Genomic DNA, 21,755 nt, shown 5'->3' with positions numbered 1-21,755 from the left:
GCTCACAGCTCCGCTGCTCCTCTGAGCTCACAGCTCCGCTGCTCCTCTGAGCTCACAGCTCCGCTGCTCCTCTGAGCTCACAGCTCCGCTGCTCCTCTGAGCTCACAGCTCCTCTGCTCCTCTGAGCTCACAGCTCCGCTGCTGCGCTGCTCCTCTGAGCTCACAGCTCCGCTGCTCCTCTGAGCTCACAGCTCCGCTGCTCCTCTGAGCTCACAGCTCCTCTGCTCCTCTGAGCTCACAGCTCCGCTGCTGCGCTGCTCCTCTGAGCTCACAGCTCCGCTGCTCCTCTGAGCTCACAGCTCCGCTGCTCCTCTGAGCTCACAGCTCCGCTGCTCCTCTGCTCCTCTGAGCTCACAGCTCCGCTGCTCCTCTGAGCTCACAGCTCTGCTGCTCCTCTGAGCTCACAGCTCTGCTGCTCCGCTGCTCCTCTGAGCTCACAGCTCCGCTGCTCCTCTGCTCCTCTGAGCTCACAGCTCCTCTGCTCCTCTGAGCTCACAGCTCCGCTGCTCCTCTGAGCTCACAGCTCCGCTGCTCCTCTGAGCTCACAGCTCCTCTGCTCCTCTGCTCCTCTGAGCTCACAGCTCCGCTGCTCCTCTGAGCTCACAGCTCTGCTGCTCCTCTGAGCTCACAGCTCCGCTGCTCCTCTGCTCCTCTGAGCTCACAGCTCCGCTGCTCCTGTGAGCTCACAGCTCTGCTGCTCCTCTGAGCTCACAGCTCTGCTGCTCCTCTGAGCTCACAGCTCCGCTGCTCCTCTGAGCTCACAGCTCCGCTGCTCCTCTGAGCTCACAGCTCCGCTGCTTCTCTGAGCTCACAGCTCCGCTGCTCCTCTGAGCTCACAGCTCCGCTGCTCCTCTGCTCCTCTGAGCTCACAGCTCTGCTGCTCCTCTGAGCTCACAGCTCCGCTGCTCCTCTGAGCTCACAGCTCCGCTGCTTCTCTGAGCTCACAGCTCCGCTGCTCCTCTGAGCTCACAGCTCCGCTGCTCCTCTGCTCCTCTGAGCTCACAGCTCTGCTGCTCCTCTGAGCTCACAGCTCCGCTGCTCCTCTGAGCTCACAGCTCCGCTGCTGCGCTGCTCCTCTGAGCTCACAGCTCCGCTGCTGCGCTGCTCCTCTGAGCTCACAGCTCCGCTGCTCCTCTGAGCTCACAGCTCCGCTGCTCCTCTGAGCTCACAGCTCCGCTGCTCCGCTGCTCCTCTGAGCTCACAGCTCCGCTGCTCCTCTGAGCTCACAGCTCTGCTGCTCCTCTGAGCTCACAGCTCTGCTGCTCCGCTGCTCCTCTGAGCTCACAGCTCCGCTGCTCCTCTGCTCCTCTGAGCTCACAGCTCCGCTGCTCCTCTGCTCCTCTGAGCTCACAGCTCCGCTGCTGCGCTGCTCCTCTGAGCTCACAGCTCCTCTGCTCCTCTGAGCTCACAGCTCCGCTGCTCCTCTGAGCTCACAGCTCCGCTGCTCCTCTGAGCTCACAGCTCCGCTGCTCCTCTGAGCTCACAGCTCCGCTGCTGCGCTGCTCCTCTGAGCTCACAGCTCCGCTGCTCCTCTGCTCCTCTGAGCTCACAGCTCCGCTGCTCCTGTGAGCTCACAGCTCTGCTGCTCCTCTGAGCTCACAGCTCTGCTGCTCCTCTGAGCTCACAGCTCCGCTGCTCCTCTGAGCTCACAGCTCCGCTGCTCCGCTGCTCCGCTGCTCCTCTGAGCTCACAGCTCCGCTGCTGCGCTGCTCCTCTGAGCTCACAGCTCCGCTGCTCCTCTGCTCCTCTGAGCTCACAGCTCCGCTGCTCCTCTGAGCTCACAGCTCCGCTGCTCCTCTGAGCTCACAGCTCCGCTGCTGCGCTGCTCCTCTGAGCTCACAGCTCCGCTGCTGCGCTGCTCCTCTGAGCTCACAGCTCCGCTGCTCCTCTGAGCTCACAGCTCCGCTGCTCCTCTGAGCTCACAGCTCTGCTGCTCCTCTGAGCTCACAGCTCCGCTGCTCCTCTGAGCTCACAGCTCCGCTGCTCCTCTGAGCTCACAGCTCTGCTGCTCCTCTGCTCCTCTGAGCTCACAGCTCCTCTGCTCCTCTGCTCCTCTGAGCTCACAGCTCCGCTGCTCCTCTGAGCTCACAGCTCCGCTGCTGCGCTGCTCCTCTGAGCTCACAGCTCCGCTGCTGCGCTGCTCCTCTGAGCTCACAGCTCCGCTGCTCCTCTGAGCTCACAGCTCCGCTGCTCCTCTGCTCCTCTGAGCTCACAGCTCCGCTGCTCCTCTGAGCTCACAGCTCCGCTGCTCCTCTGAGCTCACTGCTCCTCTGCTCCTCTGAGCTCACTGCTCCTCTGCTCCTCTGAGCTCACAGCTCTGCTGCTCCTCTGAGCTCACAGCTCCGCTGCTGCGCTGCTCCTCTGAGCTCACAGCTCCGCTGCTCCTCTGAGCTCACAGCTCCGCTGCTCCTCTGCTCCTCTGAGCTCACAGCTCCGCTGCTCCTCTGAGCTCACAGCTCTGCTGCTCCTCTGAGCTCACAGCTCCGCTGCTGCGGTGCTCCTCTGAGCTCACAGCTCTGCTGCTCCTCTGAGCTCACAGCTCCGCTGCTCCTCTGAGCTCACAGCTCCGCTGCTCCTCTGCTCCTCTGAGCTCACAGCTCCGCTGCTCCTCTGAGCTCACAGCTCCGCTGCTCCTCTGCTCCTCTGAGCTCACAGCTCCGCTGCTCCTCTGAGCTCACAGCTCCGCTGCTCCTCTGAGCTCACTGCTCCTCTGCTCCTCTGAGCTCACTGCTCCTCTGCTCCTCTGAGCTCACAGCTCTGCTGCTCCTCTGAGCTCACAGCTCCGCTGCTGCGCTGCTCCTCTGAGCTCACAGCTCCGCTGCTCCTCTGAGCTCACAGCTCCGCTGCTCCTCTGCTCCTCTGAGCTCACAGCTCCGCTGCTCCTCTGCTCCTCTGAGCTCACAGCTCCGCTGCTCCTCTGAGCTCACAGCTCTGCTGCTCCTCTGAGCTCACAGCTCCGCTGCTGCGCTGCTCCTCTGAGCTCACAGCTCCGCTGCTCCTCTGAGCTCACAGCTCCGCTGCTCCTCTGAGCTCACAGCTCCTCTGCTCCTCTGAGCTCACAGCTCCGCTGCTCCTCTGAGCTCACAGCTCCGCTGCTCCTCTGCTCCTCTGAGCTCACAGCTCCGCTGCTCCTCTGAGCTCACAGCTCCGCTGCTCCTGTGAGCTCACAGCTCCTCTGCTCCTCTGAGCTCACAGCTCCTCTGCTCCTCTGAGCTCACAGCTCCGCTGCTCCTCTGCTCCTCTGCTCCTCTGAGCTCACAGCTCCGCTGCTCCTCTGAGCTCACAGCTCCTCTGCTCCTCTGAGCTCACAGCTCTGCTGCTCCTCTGAGCTCACAGCTCCGCTGCTCCTCTGAGCTCACAGCTCCTCTGCTCCTCTGAGCTCACAGCTCCTCTGCTCCTCTGAGCTCACAGCTCCGCTGCTCCTCTGAGCTCACAGCTCTGCTGCTCCTCTGCTCCTCTGAGCTCACAGCTCCGCTGCTGCTTGACTGCATGTCTTCAGCAGAGACAGTTTCACTTGCGGTTGTTGCTGCAGGGAGTGACTTATTTCAGAGTCTCCCCCCTCGTCAGCCCTTGTGCTTTTCTCCCCTTTCGAGGAGAAAGGGGACGGTATTTTGACTGAACTTTGGCGGTCCGCTTTTTGGATGACATTCTGAATGCAACAGGGTATGAAAGCAAGACGGGCATTAATTACTTTCTAGGGCTGGGACGATGGATCGATGCATCGAATCGGTCCGATAACCATCGATGGATCAAAACAAAATGAATATGGTGAAACCACATGTCGTTTCATTAATCCATTTTATTACGATGAAATTAAATGATATAAAACTGTACTCTAGTTCCCCGCCTTTGCTTTCTATTTCTTTCAAAACCCCGCCCCCCCACACATCGACGCACAAACAGTTTGCAGAACCAAGCCGGGAACTCAGTCAAAAGCGTGAACAGAACAAACCCAGTGAAACACCAGTATAGCTGCTACAGGATTAAAGTGTGAACAGAACAAACCCAGTGAAACACCAGTATAGCTGCTACAGGATTAAAGTGTGAACAGAACAAACCCAGTGAAACACCAGTATAGCTGCTACAGGATTAAAGCTTTCTCGGTTAAATTACTAACAATGCCGTCCGACGTTTGGAATTATTTTTTTTTTTCCAAAGAACGACCTGATAATAACATAAGAACATAAGAAAGTTTACAAACGAGAGGAGGCCATTCAGCCCATCTTGCTCGTTTGGTTGTTAGTAGCTTATTGATCCCAGAATCAGCTTCTTGAAGGATCCCAGGGTGTCAGCTTCAACAACATTACTGGGGAGTTGGTTCCAGACTCCCACAATTCTCTGTGTAAAAAAGTGCCTCCTATTTTCTGTTCTGAATGCCCCTTTATCTAATCTCCATTTGTGACCCCTGGTCCTTGTTTCTTTTTTTCAGGTCAAAAAAGTCCCCTGGGTTGACATTGTCTATACCTTTTAGTTTTTTGAATGTTTGAATCAGATCGCCGCGTAGTCTTCTTTGTTCAAGACTGAATAGATTCAATTCTTTTAGCCTGTCTGCATACGACATGCCTTTTAAACCCGGGATAATTCTGGTCGCTCTCCTTTGTACTCTTTCTAAAGCAGCAATATCCTTTTTGTAACGAGATGACCAGAACTGAACACAATATTCTAGATGAGGTCTTACTAATGCATTGTAAAGTTTTAACATTACTTCCCTAAATTTAAATTCAACACTTATATATCCGAGCATCTTGTTGGCCTTTTTTTTATAGCTTCCCCACATTGTCTAGATGAAAACATTTGTGAGTCAACATAAACTCCTAGGTCTTTTTCATAGATCCCTTCTTCAATTTCAGTATCTCCCATATGATATTTATAATGCAAATTTTTATTGCCTGCATGCAATACTTTACACTTTTCTCTATTAAATGTCATTTGCCATGTGTCTGCCCAATTCTGAATGCTGTCTAGATCATTTTGAATGACCTTTGCTGCTGCAACGGTGTTTGCCACTCCTCCTATTTTTGTGTCATCTGCAAATTTAACAAGTTTGCTTACTATACCAGAATCTAAGTCATTAATGTAGATTAGGAATAGCAGAGGACCTAATACTGACCCCTGTGGTACACCACTGGTTACCTCACTCCATTTTGAGGTTTCTCCTCTAATCAATACTTTCTGTTTTCTACCTGTTAACCACTCCCTAATCCATGTGCATGCATTTCCTTGAATCCCTACTGCGTTCAGTTTGAGAATTAATCTTTTATGCGGGACTTTGTCAAAAGCTTTCTGGAAATCTAAATAAACCATGTCGTATGCTTTGCAGTTATCCATTGTCGATGTTGCATCCTCAAAAAAATCAAGCAGGTTAGTTAGACACGATCTCCCTTTCCTAAAACCATGCTGACTGTCTCCCAGGATACTGTTACCATAGAGGTAATTAGTGGATGCTGATACATCGTGGAGGAGCTACATTTAAAACTCTGATACCGAATCTTGCTCCAGGCTACGCAATGTCCTTTGAAACATTTGCAGAGCAATGCCTTTCCTTACGCATGTAAACCATCATACTGGGGCACTTTCTAATGGCGTGGCAAGTGTGTGCAGTGCAGGAGGCTGAAGTTGGCTTCTTATTCGCCAGCTTCTTATTCACAAGCTTTTAAGTGCATAAATGTATTTGTCTACGTTGAAGAAATAGCCTTGAATTTTAATTGGTTAATCACGTTGGACCATCGATTTCTCTGCAGGTACCTGAAAAGGGGCAACCCTCCTGCAAGTCCCACTTGTATTTTGCCCGACCCAACGTGGTTTACTGGGGCAGAACAGAGGGCAAACATGCCTCATATGCCAATTGCACAGTAGGGACTCAGTAGATTGCTAAACTGTGCGCACAGATTAGTCCAACATTTTTTTTTTTCCTCAACCATGTCGTCTCTGGGGCTCCGTAAAGATCCACTGCTGTGGGAGAAAAATAACCAGACACGCTTTACAAAACTAGCAAACTCGGCAACGAGCATGTTCAGTATCCCAGCAACCTCGGCAACGAGCATGTTCAGTATCCCAGCAACCTCTGCAACGAGCATGTTCAGTATCCCAGCAACCTCAGCAACGAGCATGTTCAGTATCCCAGCAACCTCTGCAACGAGCATGTTCAGTATCCCAGCAACCTCAGCAACGAGCATGTTCAGTATCCCAGCAACCTCGGCAACGAGCATGTTCAGTATCCCAGCAACCTCGGCAACGAGCATGTTCAGTATCCCAGCAACATCGATCCCGAGCGAGCGGGTGTTCAGCAAAGGCTGGGATGATAGTTAACAAACTCTGTTCTTCTTTGAAACTGGAGAATGTGGATGCCATCATTTTTCTCAACAAAAACAAAAAGTACATCATTGTGGACCGTGGACTTTATAAAATAAGTTAAATGAGTTAAAGTTGAATTGGTTGGTGTTCCCACTTTGTTGGATTTTCCCCAAATATTAGTAACTTCGCTAACTAGCCACTTATTGGTGATGATAGTAATAAGGTGATCCAACCAACATTTTGTACTAATTCGCTCAGGATATTCATGTCATCATCAAAGTTACACTGTAGATGCAAACGTTAAAATATTAATACACAACACATTATATTTTGTAATGTAATTGCTTGATCTGGAGTCAAACTCATTTAGGCTGCTTGCGCTGGCTATGTACATATTGTTTAAAATGGAACTCTTTTGGTGAGAGAACAAGTCGTTATGAAAATGACCCGAGTGCCTGTAAATGATAATCCGCTTCTTGCGCTGAGTATCATTTCTCACCCAATCATATTTCGATGCGATAATTGGCAACTTTTTGCGTTGGCCGTAATTTCACAGCCAATCATGTTTCAGTACAACCACAGGGTCATCCACGAATTTTCAATCCGTCACGTTATGTAGGGGGTGGGGAGGTGAGACGACGCAGGAGCCTTGCAGAGCCTGTTCTGCTGAAACAAACCTGAAAACTAACTTCACACGCACTGCCGGGCCTGTATAATAGAAGGGGAACCACTGTACTGTATATATATAGCAAGACAGAGGGGCTGGATTAGACAGGGTTACTGTATATATAGCAAGTCAGAGGGGCTGGATTAGACAGGGTTACTGTATATATAGCAAGACAGAGGGGCTGGATTAGACAGGGTTACTGGATATATAGCAAGACAGAGGGGCTGGATTAGACAGGGTTACTGTATATATAGCAAGACAGAGGGGCTGGATTAGACAGGGTTACTGTATATATAGCAAGACAGAGGGGCTGGATTAGACAGGGTTACTGGATATATAGCAAGACAGAGGGGCTAGATTAGACAGGGTTACTGGATATATAGCAAGACAGAGGGGCTGGATTAGACAGGGTTACTGTATATATAGCAAGACAGACGGGCTGCATTAGACTGGGTTACTGTGCTGGTATAGCAAGACAGAGGGGCTGGATTACACAGGGTTTACTGTATATATAGCAAGACAGAGGGGCTGGATTAGACAGGGTTACTGTACTATTATATGAAGGTAGTTTAAATGACTGGAAGAATCACTCAGGATTGACAGTCCCTCTTATTATCCTCCAATCTGCGGTGTTGCTACACCTCAAAGTTATCCAGGTATCCCTCCGGAGACACAGAGAGCTGCTTGTGTCAGTTAGACTAACCAGTGTGTCCTTCCCTGTCCCAGGAACCCACTCCCTGCGGTATTTCTTCACGGGGGTCTCAGAGGGGACGGGGCTCCCTGAGTTCAGTGCTGTGGGGCTGGTGGACGATGTGCAGCATGTGCACTACGACAGTATCACCAAGAAGATGAGACCCACACAGGACTGGATGGAGAGATCTGAGGGGCCGGAGTACTGGGAGAGAGAGGCTCAAAACCTTATCGGTGCAGAGCAGGTTTTCAAAGCCAATATTGGAGTCGCAATGCAGCGCTTCAACCAGACTGGAGGTGAGCACAGAGACACACACACATGCACGCACACACACAGACACACACGCACACACGCACAGACACACACACACAGACACACAGACACACACACACACACACACACACAGACACACACACACACACACACACATGCACACACACACACACACACACACAGACACACACACACACACGCACACACACACGCAGACGCACGCACACACACAAACACACACTGAGACACACACACACACACAGAGACACACATACTGAGACGCACGCACGCACACAGACACACACACACACTGAGACAGACACACTCACATACACACTCACACACACACTGAGACACACACACACTGAGACACACACACAAATACACTGAGACACACAACACTGAGACGCATGCACACACAGACACACACACTCACAGACACACTGACACGCACGCACACACAGACACACGCACTGACACACAGAGACACACACACAGAGACACACACAGTGAGACAGACACACTGAGACACACACACAGACACACACACTGAGACGCACGCACACACACACAGACACACACACACAGAGACACACACACACTCACACACACTGAGACACACGCACACACACACTGAGACGCACACACACACACACTGAGACACACGCACATTGAGACTCACACACACTCCTCACTTCAAGATATTCAATCACTTGCAACTCTCATTTCTCTTTCAACTCTGTATTTCCACACAGTTCAGAACTGAGGCTCACAATTTTAATAAGCTGCTCTTATTCCCAGTTAATAAAGGAAGCACATCTTCAAATACAATGATGTGAATGTGGTTTTGAAGTGTCACACATTTTAAACTTGATTTAATACATCAGAACTGACTTTTAAAAAGAACCCATTCTTTCAATCATGAATGGTAGCTTGTGATTCCTGGTCTGTTCCATTGTGGCAGCCGTGCTTGAAGCTCCCATTCTGTCCGGGTCTCATGGCAATGTAACTTTCTCTAGACTTTGTTCAGTGAGATGAAGGATGACCTGATTGCATTGCACTGTGCTGTGCGTTATAGAGAGGGTTGGGTTTGGGTATGAACTCTGATGACCTGACTGCATTGCACTGTGCTGTGTGTTATAGAGAGGGTTGGGTTTGGGTATGAACTCTGATGACCTGATTGCATTGCACTGTGCTGTGCGTTATAGAGAGGGTTGGGTTTGTGTATGAACTCTGATGACCTGACTGCATTGCACTGTGCTGTGCGTTATAGAGAGGGTTGGGTTTGTGTATGAACTCTGATGACCTGACTGCATTGCACTGTGCTGTGCGTTATAGAGAGGGTTGGGTTTGGGTATGAACTCTGATGACCTGACTGCATTGCACTGTGCTGTGCGTTATAGAGAGGGTTGGGTTTGTGTATGAACTCTGATGACCTGACTGCATTGCACTGTGCTGTGTGTTATAGAGAGGGTTGGGTTTGGGTATGAACTCTGATGACCTGATTGCATTGCACTGTGCTGTGTGTTATAGAGAGGGTTGGGTTTGTGTATGAACTCTGATGACCTGACTGCATTGCACTGTGCTGTGCGTTATAGAGAGGGTTGGGTTTGTGTATGAACTCTGATGACCTGATTGTATTGCACTGTGCTGTGCGTTATAGAGAGGGTTGGGTTTGTGTATGAACTCTGATGACCTGATTGCATTGCACTGTGCTGTGCGTTATAGAGAGGGTTGGGTTTGTGTATGAACTCTGATGACCTGATTGCATTGCACTGTGCTGTGCGTTATAGAGAGGGTTGGGTTTGTGTATGAACTCTGATGACCTGATTGTATTGCACTGTGCTGTGCGTTATAGAGAGGGTTGGGTTTGTGTATGAACTCTGATGACCTGATTGCATTGCACTGTGCTGTGCGTTATAGAGAGGGTTGGGTTTGGGTATGAACTCTGATGACCTGATTGCATTGCACTGTGCTGTGCGTTATAGAGAGGGTTGGGTTTGGGTATGAACTCTGATGACCTGATTGCATTGCACTGTGCTGTGCGTTATAGAGAGGGTTGGGTTTGTGTATGAACTCTGATGACCTGATTGCATTGCACTGTGCTGTGCGTTATATAAAGGGTTGGGTTTGTGTATGAACTCTGATGACCTGACTGCATTGCACTGTGCTGTGCGTTATATAAAGGGTTGGGTTTGGGTATGAACTCTGATGACCTGATTGCATTGCACTGTGCTGTGCGTTATAGAGAGGGTTGGGTTTGTGTATGAACTCTGATGACCTGATTGCATTGCACTGTGCTGTGCGTTATAGAGAGGGTTGGGTTTGAATTTATAAGGTCACAGTGCACCCAGCACTGCATTCAGCTGGTGAGAGGGAGGAAGGAAGGCTGCACATGAGACACACACCCTGGCAGTACATTCCAGTGCATGCCCTGACTCATGTAGTGAAGCATTGACTCCTATAGGAATTGGAATTGCTCATTACAAATGCAGCTTGTGGGTCAATACAGTGCTGTGTAATTCATGAGCAATGCCAGGATATTCTAGACAGGGCTGGGAAGTTTCCGGCTTGTTTATCATGTGACGCCCTTTTAAGCAACAGAATCGACTCGATCAGTTTGTTAAACTCAGAGAAGCTGCTCGTTACAAAACAGCATGGATTGTCTTTACCGTCATGTCTTGAGCCTCTCGTTCTGTTTCATCGTATTGTCTTTACCGTCATGTCTTGAGCCTCTCGTTCTGTTTCATCGTATTGTCTTTACCGTCATGTCTTGACTGAGCCTCTCGTTCTGTTTCATCGTATTGTCTTTACCGTCATGTCTTGAGCCTCTCGTTCTGTTTCATCGTATTGTCTTTACTGTCATGTCTTGACTGTCATGTCTTGACTGAGCCTCTTGTTCTGTTTCATCGTATTGTTTTTACCGTCATGTCTTGAGCCTCTCGTTCTGTTTCATCGTATTGTCTTTACCGTCATCTCTTGATTGAGCCTCTCGTTCTGTTTCATCGTATTGTCTTTACCATCATGTCTTGAGCCTCTCTTTCTGTTTCATCGTATTGTCTTTACCGACATGTCTTGAGCCTCTCTTTCTGTTTCACTGTATTGTCTTTACCGACATGTCTTGAGCCTCTTGTTCTGTTTCATCGTATTGTCTTTACCGACATGTCTTGAGCCTCTCGTTCTGTTTCATCGTATTGTCTTTACCGTCATGTCTTGACTGAGCCTCTCGTTCTGTTTCATCGTATTGTCTTTACCGTCATGTCTTGAGCCTCGCGTTCTGTTTCATCGTATTGTCTTTACTGTCATGTCTTGACTGTCATGTCTTGACTGAGCCTCTTGTTCTGTTTCATCGTATTGTTTTTACCGTCATGTCTTGAGCCTCTCGTTCTGTTTCATCGTATTGTCTTTACCGTCATCTCTTGATTGAGCCTCTCGTTCTGTTTCATCGTATTGTCTTTACCATCATGTCTTGAGCCTCTCTTTCTGTTTCATCGTATTGTCTTTACCGACATGTCTTGAGCCTCTCGTTCTGTTTCATCGTATTGTCTTTACTGTCATGTCTTGACTGTCATGTCTTGACTGAGCCTCTTGTTCTGTTTCATCGTATTGTTTTTACCGTCATGTCTTGAGCCTCTCGTTCTGTTTCATCGTATTGTCTTTACCGTCATCTCTTGATTGAGCCTCTCGTTCTGTTTCATCGTATTGTCTTTACCATCATGTCTTGAGCCTCTCTTTCTGTTTCATCGTATTGTCTTTACCGACATGTCTTGAGCCTCTCTTTCTGTTTCACTGTATTGTCTTTACCGACATGTCTTGAGCCTCTTGTTCTGTTTCATCGTATTGTCTTTACCGACATGTCTTGAGCCTCTCGTTCTGTTTCATCGTATTGTCTTTACCGTCATGTCTTGACTGAGCCTCTCGTTCTGTTTCATCGTATTGTCTTTACCGTCATGTCTTGAGCCTCGCGTTCTGTTTCATCGTATTGTCTTTACTGTCATGTCTTGACTGTCATGTCTTGACTGAGCCTCTTGTTCTGTTTCATCGTATTGTTTTTACCGTCATGTCTTGAGCCTCTCGTTCTGTTTCATCGTATTGTCTTTACCGTCATCTCTTGATTGAGCCTCTCGTTCTGTTTCATCGTATTGTCTTTACCATCATGTCTTGAGCCTCTCTTTCTGTTTCATCGTATTGTCTTTACCGACATGTCTTGAGCCTCTCTTTCTGTTTCACTGTATTGTCTTTACCGACATGTCTTGAGCCTCTTGTTCTGTTTCATCGTATTGTCTTTACCGACATGTCTTGAGCCTCTTGTTCTGTTTCATCGTATTGTCTTTACCGTCATGTCTTGACTGAGCCTCTCGTTCTGTTTCATCGTATTGTCTTTACCATCATGTCTTGAGCCTCTCGTTCTGTTTCATCGTATTGTCTTTACCGTCATGTCTTGAGCCTCTCGTTCTGTTTCATCGTATTGTCTTTACCGACATGTCTTGAGCCTCTCGTTCTGTTTCATCGTATTGTCTTTACCGTCATGTCTTGAGCCTCTCGTTCTGTTTCATCGTATTGTCTTTACCATCATGTCTTGAGCCTCTCGTTCTGTTTCATCATGTCTTGAGCCTCTTGTTCTGTTTCATCGTATTGTCTTTACCGACATGTCTTGAGCCTCTCGTTCTGTTTCATCGTATTGTCTTTACCGTCATGTCTTGACTGAGCCTCTCGTTCTGTTTCATCGTATTGTCTTAACCGTCATGTCTTGAGCCTCTTGTTCTGTTTCATCGTATTGTCTTTACCAACATGTCTTGAGCCTCTCGTTCTGTTTCATCGTATTGTCTTTACCGTCATGTCTTGACTGAGCCTCTCGTTCTGTTTCATCGTATTGTCTTTACCGTCATGTCTTGAGCCTCTTGTTCTGTTTCATCGTATTGTCTTTACCAACATGTCTTGAGCCTCTCGTTCTGTTTCATCGTATTGTCTTTATCGTCGTCTTGACTGAGCCTCTTGTTCTGTTTCATCGTATTGTCTTTACCATCATGTCTTGAGCCTCTCGTTCTGTTTCATCGTATTGTCTTTACCGACATGTCTTAAGCCTCTCGTTCTGTTTCATCGTATTGTCTTTACCGTCATGTCTTGAGCCTCTCGTTCTGTTTCATCGTGTTGTCTTTACCGACATGTCTTGACTGAGCCTCTCGTTCTGTTTCATCGTATTGTCTTTACCATCATGTCTTGAGCCTCTCGTTCTGTTTCATCGTGTTGTCTTTACCGACATGTCTTGACTGAGCCTCTCGTTCTGTTTCATCGTATTGTCTTTACCGTCATGTCTTGAGCCTCTTGTTCTGTTTCATCGTATTGTCTTTACCGACATGTCTTGAGCCTCTCGTTCTGTTTCATCGTATTGTCTTTACCGTCATGTCTTGACTGAGCCTCTCGTTCTGTTTCATCGTATTGTCTTTACCGTCATGTCTTGAGCCTCTTGTTCTGTTTCATCGTATTGTCTTTACCGACATGTCTTGAGCCTCTCGTTCTGTTTCATCGTATTGTCTTTACCGTCATGTCTTGACTGAGCCTCTTGTTCTGTTTCATCGTATTGTCTTTACCATCATGTCTTGAGCCTCTCGTTCTGTTTCATCGTGTTGTCTTTATCGTCATGTCTTGACTGAGCCTCTCGTTCTGTTTCATCGTATTGTCTTTACCGTCATGTCTTGAGCCTCTCGTTCTGTTTCATCGTATTGTCTTTACCGTCATGTCTTGAGCCTCTCGTTCTGTTTCATCGTATTGTCTTTATCGTCATGTCTTGACTGAGCCTCTCGTTCTGTTTCATCGTATTGTCTTTACCGTCATGTCTTGAGCCTCTCGTTCTGTTTCATCGTGTTGTCTTTACCGTCATGTCTTGACTGAGCCTCTCGTTCTGTTTCATCGTATTGTCTTTACCGTCATGTCTTGAGCCTCTTGTTCTGTTTCATCGTATTGTCTTTACCGACATGTCTTGAGCCTCTCGTTCTGTTTCATCGTATTGTCTTTACCGTCATGTCTTGACTGAGCCTCTTGTTCTGTTTCATCGTATTGTCTTTACCATCATGTCTTGAGCCTCTCGTTCTGTTTCATCGTGTTGTCTTTATCGTCATGTCTTGACTGAGCCTCTCGTTCTGTTTCATCGTATTGTCTTTACCGTCATGTCTTGAGCCTCTCGTTCTGTTTCATCGTATTGTCTTTACCGTCATGTCTTGAGCCTCTCGTTCTGTTTCATCGTATTGTCTTTATCGTCATGTCTTGACTGAGCCTCTCGTTCTGTTTCATCGTATTGTCTTTACCGTCATGTCTTGAGCCTCTCGTTCTGTTTCATCGTGTTGTCTTTACCGTCATGTCTTGACTGAGCCTCTCGTTCTGTTTCATCTTATTGTCTTTACCGTCATGTCTTGAGCCTCTCGTTCTGTTTCATCGTATTGTCTTTATCGTCATGTCTTGACTGAGCCTCTCGTTCTGTTTCATCGTATTGTCTTTACCGTCATGTCTTGACTGAGCCTCTCTTTCTGTTTCATTGTATTGTCTTCACCGTCATGTCTTGACTGAGCCTCTCGTTCTGTTTCATCTTGTTGTTGTTTCAAACAGAGCTGACGTGACGAGACTCGCTCGGTCCTGCTTGTAAGTCGCATCTCATTCCTGCTGTCTCTAATGTAGCCTCCAGTGAGTTCCTTTATCGCTGTGCTGTTGTTATTTCCCCACTAGTGTAACAGATGTCTGACAGAGTTTTTATTTTCAGTATAAAACAGCCGGTTCGGAGTGGACAGGAAACCTGTAGCTTAAAATCTCCTTGATTTGCAGCAAACAAATAAAAAACAAACAAAATAAAAACAAAAAATAAATAAATCAGTAAAACCCCAGATCACAGAGATTATCGTTCAGAAGGAGGCAGAGATGGAAAATAAAACAGGAAAGTATCAGTCAGGGTTTTCAGTGAGTTCTGAAGCATGTGGCGCTTACAGGGTAGTAGGGGCACCCGTCTCATCGAGGCGCAGGGGCACGTTGTTGCGTGGTTTAATGTAAATGCATAATGAATCCTCCCAAATGTTTCTTTGCTAATTCTGTCTTCTTGTTATTTGCAAAATTTAACAAGCGCTGTGTCTCCAGACAGAATGTCTTTATGAAACGGTGTGTAGTGTAGTGACTGCATCCCTTACACAGTAAAGAGGTCCATTTCCTTTAAGGAATGCATAGCTAGAAAAATAGCAGGGAGTTCATGTCTTCATCGTCAGATAATGTCATTTAATTAAGAAACGGTCATGGTTTAACATTGCTAATTATAGCTTTATTAAAGGCAGGTAGAGTGGAAAGAAATAAAGTAAACCATAATGAAATACGCAGTTCATTGATCTTCCTTTGGGAAAGCCCTGCATGAGCGCGGTCCCGTGGGTCTCAGTTTTTCAGCACAGTAGAATGCACTGTTTGATGTTTTTTGTTGCCGTCTTTTTTGCTTTCTTGTTCTCCATGTTTACGACTGGTAGTATGATCTGTAATGGTATTGACTCGTACAGGATCTGACTGGCAATGTGATCTGTAATGGTATTGACTCGTACAGGATCTGACTGGCAATATGATCTGTAATGGTATTGACTCGTACAGGATCTGACTGGCAATGTGATCTGTAATGGTATTGACTCGTACAGGATCTGACTGGCAATATGATCTGTAATGGTATTGACTCGTACAGGATCTGACTGGAAATATGATCTGTAATGGTATTGACTCGTACAGGATCTGACTGGAAATATGATCTGTAATGGTATTGACTCGTACAGGATCTGACTGGCAATATGATCTGTAATGGTATTGACTCGTACAGGATCTGACTGGCAATATGATCTGTAATGGTATTGACTCGTACAGGATCTGACTGGCAATGTGATCTGTAATGGTATTGACTCGTACAGGATCTGACTGGAAATATGATCTGTAATGGTATTGACTCGTACAGGATCTGACTGGAAATATGATCTTTAATGGTATTGATTTGTACAGGATCTGACTGGCAGTATGATCTGTAATGGTATTGACTCGTACAGGATCTGACTGGCAGTATGATCTGTAATGGTATTGACTCGTACAGGATCTGACTGGCAATGTGATCTGTAATGGTATTGACTCGTACAGGTTCTGACTGGCAATGTGATCTGTAATGGTATTGACTCGTACAGGATCTGACTGGCAATGTGATCTGTAATGGTATTGACTCGTACAGGATCTGACTGGCAATGTGATCTGTAATGGTATTGACTCGTACAGGATCTGACTGGAAATATGATCTGTAATGGTATTGACTCGTACAGGATCTGACTGGAAATATGATCTGTAATGGTATTGACTCGTACAGGATCTGACTGGCAATATGATCTGTAATGGTATTGACTCGTACAGGATCTGACTGGCAATATGATCTGTAATGGTATTGACTCGTACAGGATCTGACTGGCAATGTGATCTGTAATGGTATTGACTCGTACAGGATCTGACTGGCAATGTGATCTGTAATGGTATTGACTCGTACAGGATCTGACTGGAAATATGATCTGTAATAGTATTGACTCGTACAGGATCTGACTGGAAATATGATCTGTAATGGTATTGACTCGTACAGGATCTGACTGGCAATGTGATCTGTAATGGTATTGACTCGTACAGGATCTGACTGGCAATGTGATCTGTAATGGTATTGACTCGTACAGGATCTGACTGGCAATATGATCTGTAATGTTATTGACTTGTACAGGATCTGACTGGCAATGTGATCTGTAATGGTATTGACTCGTACAGGATCTGACTGGCAATGTGATCTGTAATGGTATTGACTCGTACAGGATCTGACTGGAAATATGATCTGTAATGGTATTGACTCGTACAGGATCTGACTGGCAATGTGATCTGTAATGGTATTGATTCGTACAGGATCTGACTGGCAATGTGATCTGTAATGGTATTGACTCGTACAGGATCTGACTGGCAATATGATCTGTAATGTTATTGACTCGTACAGGATCTGACTGGCAATATGATCTGTAATGTTATTGACTTGTACAGGATCTGACTGGCAATATGATCTGTAATGGTATTGAATCGTACAGGATCTGACTGGCAATGTGATCTGTAATGGTATTGACTCGTACAGGATCTGACTGGCAATATGATCTGTAATGTTATTGACTCGTACAGGATCTGACTGGCAATATGATCTGTAATGGTATTGACTCGTACAGGATCTGACTGGCAATATGATCTGTAATGGTATTGACTCGTACAGGATCTGACTGGCAATATGATCTGTAATGTTATTGACTTGTACAGGATCTGACTGGCAATATGATCTGTAATGGTATTGAATCGTACAGGATCTGACTGGCAATGTGATCTGTAATGGTATTGACTTGTACAGGATCAATTGAATGACAGCAACACTTGCAGAATAGTATCCCACCATCCTCATGTAGATAATCAGAAAATGTTTTAGCTCTGTCTTTTACTGAAACGTTGCATTGTGTTTTCTTTGTTGGTGCAGCCATCATGTTGAGTTTAGGCAGAGACACGTGAGTGAAGTCACATGATGAATGAACTCAACCTGTCTGGGTGGAGAGCAAAAAAAAAACAAAACCGCAAAAAAACAAAGAGCAGGTTTTGTCTGTAGAGCCTCTCTAAACTTTTTGCGAAAGCATCAGAGTGGACTCACAGTGCCCGGGGGGCCCAATTCCCTGCCGTTTAGTTAACAGCGTCCGCTGATGACATCACTGTTTTTATAAACAATGCCTGTGATGTAAAGGCCCTCTCAGCATGTTTACACAAGTTTGAAACACTGCTTCCACTCTCAGTGACTGGGATGAAAGGGACTCTCTGATCGGGGTCTGGCAGTGACTGGGATGAAAGGGACTCTCTGATCAGGGTCTGGCAGTGACTGGGATGAAAGGGACTCTCTGATCGGGGTCTGGCAGTGACTGGGATGAAAGGGACTCTCTGATCGGGGTCTGGCAGTGACTGGGATGAAAGGGACTCTCTGATCGGGGTCTGGCAGTGACTGGGATGAAAGGGACTCTCTGATCAGGGTCTGGCAGTGACTGGGATGAAAGGGACTCTCTGATCAGGGTCTGGCAGTGACTGGGATGAAAGGGACTCTCTGATCAGGGTCTGGCAGTGACTGGGATGAAAGGGACTCTCTGATCGGGGTCTGGCAGTGACTGGGATGAAAGGGACTCTCTGATCAGGGTCTGGCAGTGACTGGGATGAAAGGGACTCTCTGATCAGGGTCTGGCAGTGACTGGGATGAAAGGGACTCTCTGATCAGGGTCTGGCAGTGACTGGGATGAAAGGGACTCTCTGATCAGGGTCTGGCAGTGACTGGGATGAAAGGGACTCTCTGATCAGGGTCTGGCAGTGACTGGGATGAAAGGGACTCTCTGATCAGGGTCTGGCAGTGACTGGGATGAAAGGGACTCTCTGATCAGGGTCTCCCAGTGACTGGGATGAAAGGGACTCTCTGACCGGGGTCTGGCAGTGACTGGGATGAAAGGGACTCTCTGATCGGGGTCTGACAGTGACTGGGATGAAAGGGACTCTCTGACCGGGGTCTGACAGTGACTGGGATGAAAGGGACTCTCTGACCGAGGTCTGGCAGTGACTGGGATGAAAGGGACTCTCTGATCAGTGTCTGGCAGTGACTGGGATGAAAGGGACTCTCTGATCGGGGTCTGGCAGTGGAGGATCCTGCATGCTATCATTGCCACAAACAAGTTTGTGAGCAGAGCCAAGCTAGTCATTTAAAATCACACAAGTCAAAGAGAGGGAGGTGGTTTCAACACTGCGCTGTGTATTGTAAGAGGGTGATAGTCATGTATAGTAAGAAGGTGCTAGTCATGTATTGTAAGAGGGTGATAGTCATGTATTGTAAGAGGGTGATAGTCATGTATTGTAAGAGGCTGATAGTCATGTATTGTAAGAGGCTGATAGTCATGTATTGTAAGAGGGTGATAGTCATGTATTGTAAGAGGGTGATAGTCATGTATTGTAAAAGGGTCATAGTCACAACGCTTCATTGTGCTTTTTGCAAAATGACCCGCGACCTGGAGAAAATGAAATGTGTGTAACAATGCTGTGTGAGTGTGTGTTTAAAATGAAATGGCTCCCTCTGTCGTGTGTGTGTGTGTGTTCACTGGCTCCTTGTGTTGTGTGTGTGTGTGTGTGTGTGTGTGTGTGTTCACTGGCTCTCTCGTGTGTGTGTGTGCGTGCGTGCGTGCATGCGTGTGTGTGTGTGTGTGTGTGTTCACCGGCTCCCTCCCTCATGTCTGTCTTCTCCAGGAGTTCACACTGCCCAGGTGATGTACGGCTGTGAGCTGGATGATGACGGGACCAAGCGGGGGTTTGATCAGGAGGGGTATGATGGGAAGGATTTCCTCATCTTCGATAAGGACACTCTGACCTGGACCGCCCCTGTGCAGCAGGCTGTCATCACTAAACACAAGTGGGATGCTAACAGAGCCAGGAATCAGGGCTTGAAGGCCTATCTGGAGACAGAGTGTATCGAGTGGCTGCAGAAGTACGTCCAGTATGGGAGAGAGACTCTGGAGAGGAGAGGTACAGTCACACACACTGCTGCAGCGTGCACTGCTGTTGAGACGATGCTGAAAGGAGCACACACACACACACTGACACACATGCACACACACACACACACTGACACGCACACACACACACTGACACGCACACACACACACACAGGCACATTCACACACACACACACACACTCACTTACGCACACACAAACACACACACACACTGACACACACACACACACACACACACACACACACACAGTCACGCACACACACACACACAGTCACGCACGCAGGGACAGAAATGTTATTTATTTATTTATTTTTGCAAGTTTCCCAGCAGGATACACTGGAGTTATAGCAACTCCTTCACAAGAGTGTCCCGGAAACATCAATCTGCGCAATCACTGACAACAGTCATACCTGGAAAGAAATAATTGAATCAAAGTTTACAAACTGGTGCTCATGATACAACTGTTGTGAATGAGGGGTCAGTCCAGTGATAAAGGGCTCACTATATGCAACACCATATCCTACAACACACAAAGAGGATGTTATCAAAGTGCTGTGAGTTTGTAATTGCTTTCCTGACACTATATAGACACACTGTATAGACACTCTCTCCCTGATATAGACACTCTTTCCCTGATATAGACACTCTCTCTCTGCAGTGACTCTGCTCTCCCTGATATAGACACTCTCTCCCTGATATAGACACTTTCTCCCTGATATACACTCTCTCCCTGATATAGACACTCTCTCTCTGCAGTGACTCTGCTCTCCCTGATATAGACACTCTCTCCCTGATATAGACACTCTCACCTGATATAGACACTCTCTCCCTGATATAGACACTCTCACCTGATATAGACACTCTCTCCCTGATATAGACACTCTCTCCCTGATATAGACACTCTCTCCCTGCGGTGACTCTGCTCTCCCTGATATAGACGCTCTCTCCCTGATACAGACACTCTCTCTCTGATATAGACACTCTCTCCCTGATATAGACACTCTCTCTCTGCAGTGACTCTGCTCTCCCTGATATAGACACTCTCTCCCTGATATAGACACTCTCTCCCTGATATAGACACTCTCTCTCTGATATAGACACTCTCTCTCTGCAGTGACTCTGCTCTCCCTGATATAGACGCTCTCTCCCTGATATAGACACTCTCTCCCTGATATAGACACTCTCTCTCTGCGGTGACTCTGCTCTCCCTGATATGGACACTCTCTCCCTGATATAGACACTCTCTCCCTGATATAGACACTCTCTCCCTGATATAGACACTCTCTCCCTGATATAAACACTCTCTCTCTGATATAGACACTCTCTCTCTGCAGTGACTCTGCTCTCCCTGATATAGACACTCACTCCCTGATATAGACACTCTCTCTCTGCAGTGACTCTGCACTCCCTGATATAGACACTCTCTCCCTGATATAGACACTCTTTCCCTGATATAGACACTCTCTCTCTGCGGTGACTCTGCTCTCCCTGATATGGACACTCTCTCCCTGATATAAACACTCTCTCTCTGATATAGACACTCTCTCTCTGCAGTGACTCTGCTCTCCCTGATATGGACACTCTCTCCCTGATATAGACACTCTCTCCCTGATATAGACACTCTCTCCCTGATATAGACACTCTCTCCCTGATATAGACACTCTCTCTCTGCAGTGACTCTGCTCTCCCTGATATAGACACTCACTCCCTGATATAGACACTCTCTCTCTGCAGTGACTCTGCACTCCCTGATATAGACACTCTCTCCCTGATATAGACACTCTTTCCCTGATATAGACACTCTCTCTCTGCAGTGACTCTGCTCTCCCTGATATAGACACTCTCTCCCTGATATAGACACTCTCTCCCTGATATACACTCTCTCCCTGATATAGACACTCTCTCTCTGCAGTGACTCTGCTCTCCCTGATATAGACACTCTCTCCCTGATATAGACACTCTCTCCCTGATATAGACACTCTCTCCCTGCGGTGACTCTGCTCTCCCTGATATAGACACTCTCTCCCTGATATAGACACTCTCTCCCTGATATAGACACTCTCTCTCTGCAGTGACTCTGCACTCCCTGATATAGACACTCTCTCCCTGATATAGACACTCTCTCCCTGATATAGACACTCTCTCTCTGCAGTGACTCTGCTCTCCCTGATATAGACACTCTCTCCCTGATGGACACTCTCTCCCTGATAGACACTCTCTCCCTGATATAGACAC

At 47.4% G+C, this 21,755-nt stretch overlaps 1 protein-coding gene across 1 annotated transcript in view; it reads left to right on the top strand.

Moving 5' to 3' along the window:
- The window catches only part of LOC117434204 (H-2 class I histocompatibility antigen, Q9 alpha chain-like), a 40,571-nt gene that overhangs the window by 8,713 nt on the left and 10,103 nt on the right, over window positions 1–21,755 (top strand). Inside the window, exons 2-3 of the mRNA XM_059008988.1 lie at window positions 7,688–7,948; window positions 19,254–19,529. Of these exons, the coding sequence (XP_058864971.1) occupies window positions 7,688–7,948; window positions 19,254–19,529 (537 nt within the window). The remainder of the gene's footprint in view (window positions 1–7,687; window positions 7,949–19,253; window positions 19,530–21,755) is intronic.

Source organism: Acipenser ruthenus, chromosome 38, assembly GCF_902713425.1.
Source record: "Acipenser ruthenus chromosome 38, fAciRut3.2 maternal haplotype, whole genome shotgun sequence".
Lineage (NCBI taxonomy): Eukaryota > Metazoa > Chordata > Actinopteri > Acipenseriformes > Acipenseridae > Acipenser > Acipenser ruthenus.
Note: the sequence above shows the minus strand (reverse complement) of the source record. Positions and strands in the feature narration are given on the sequence as shown.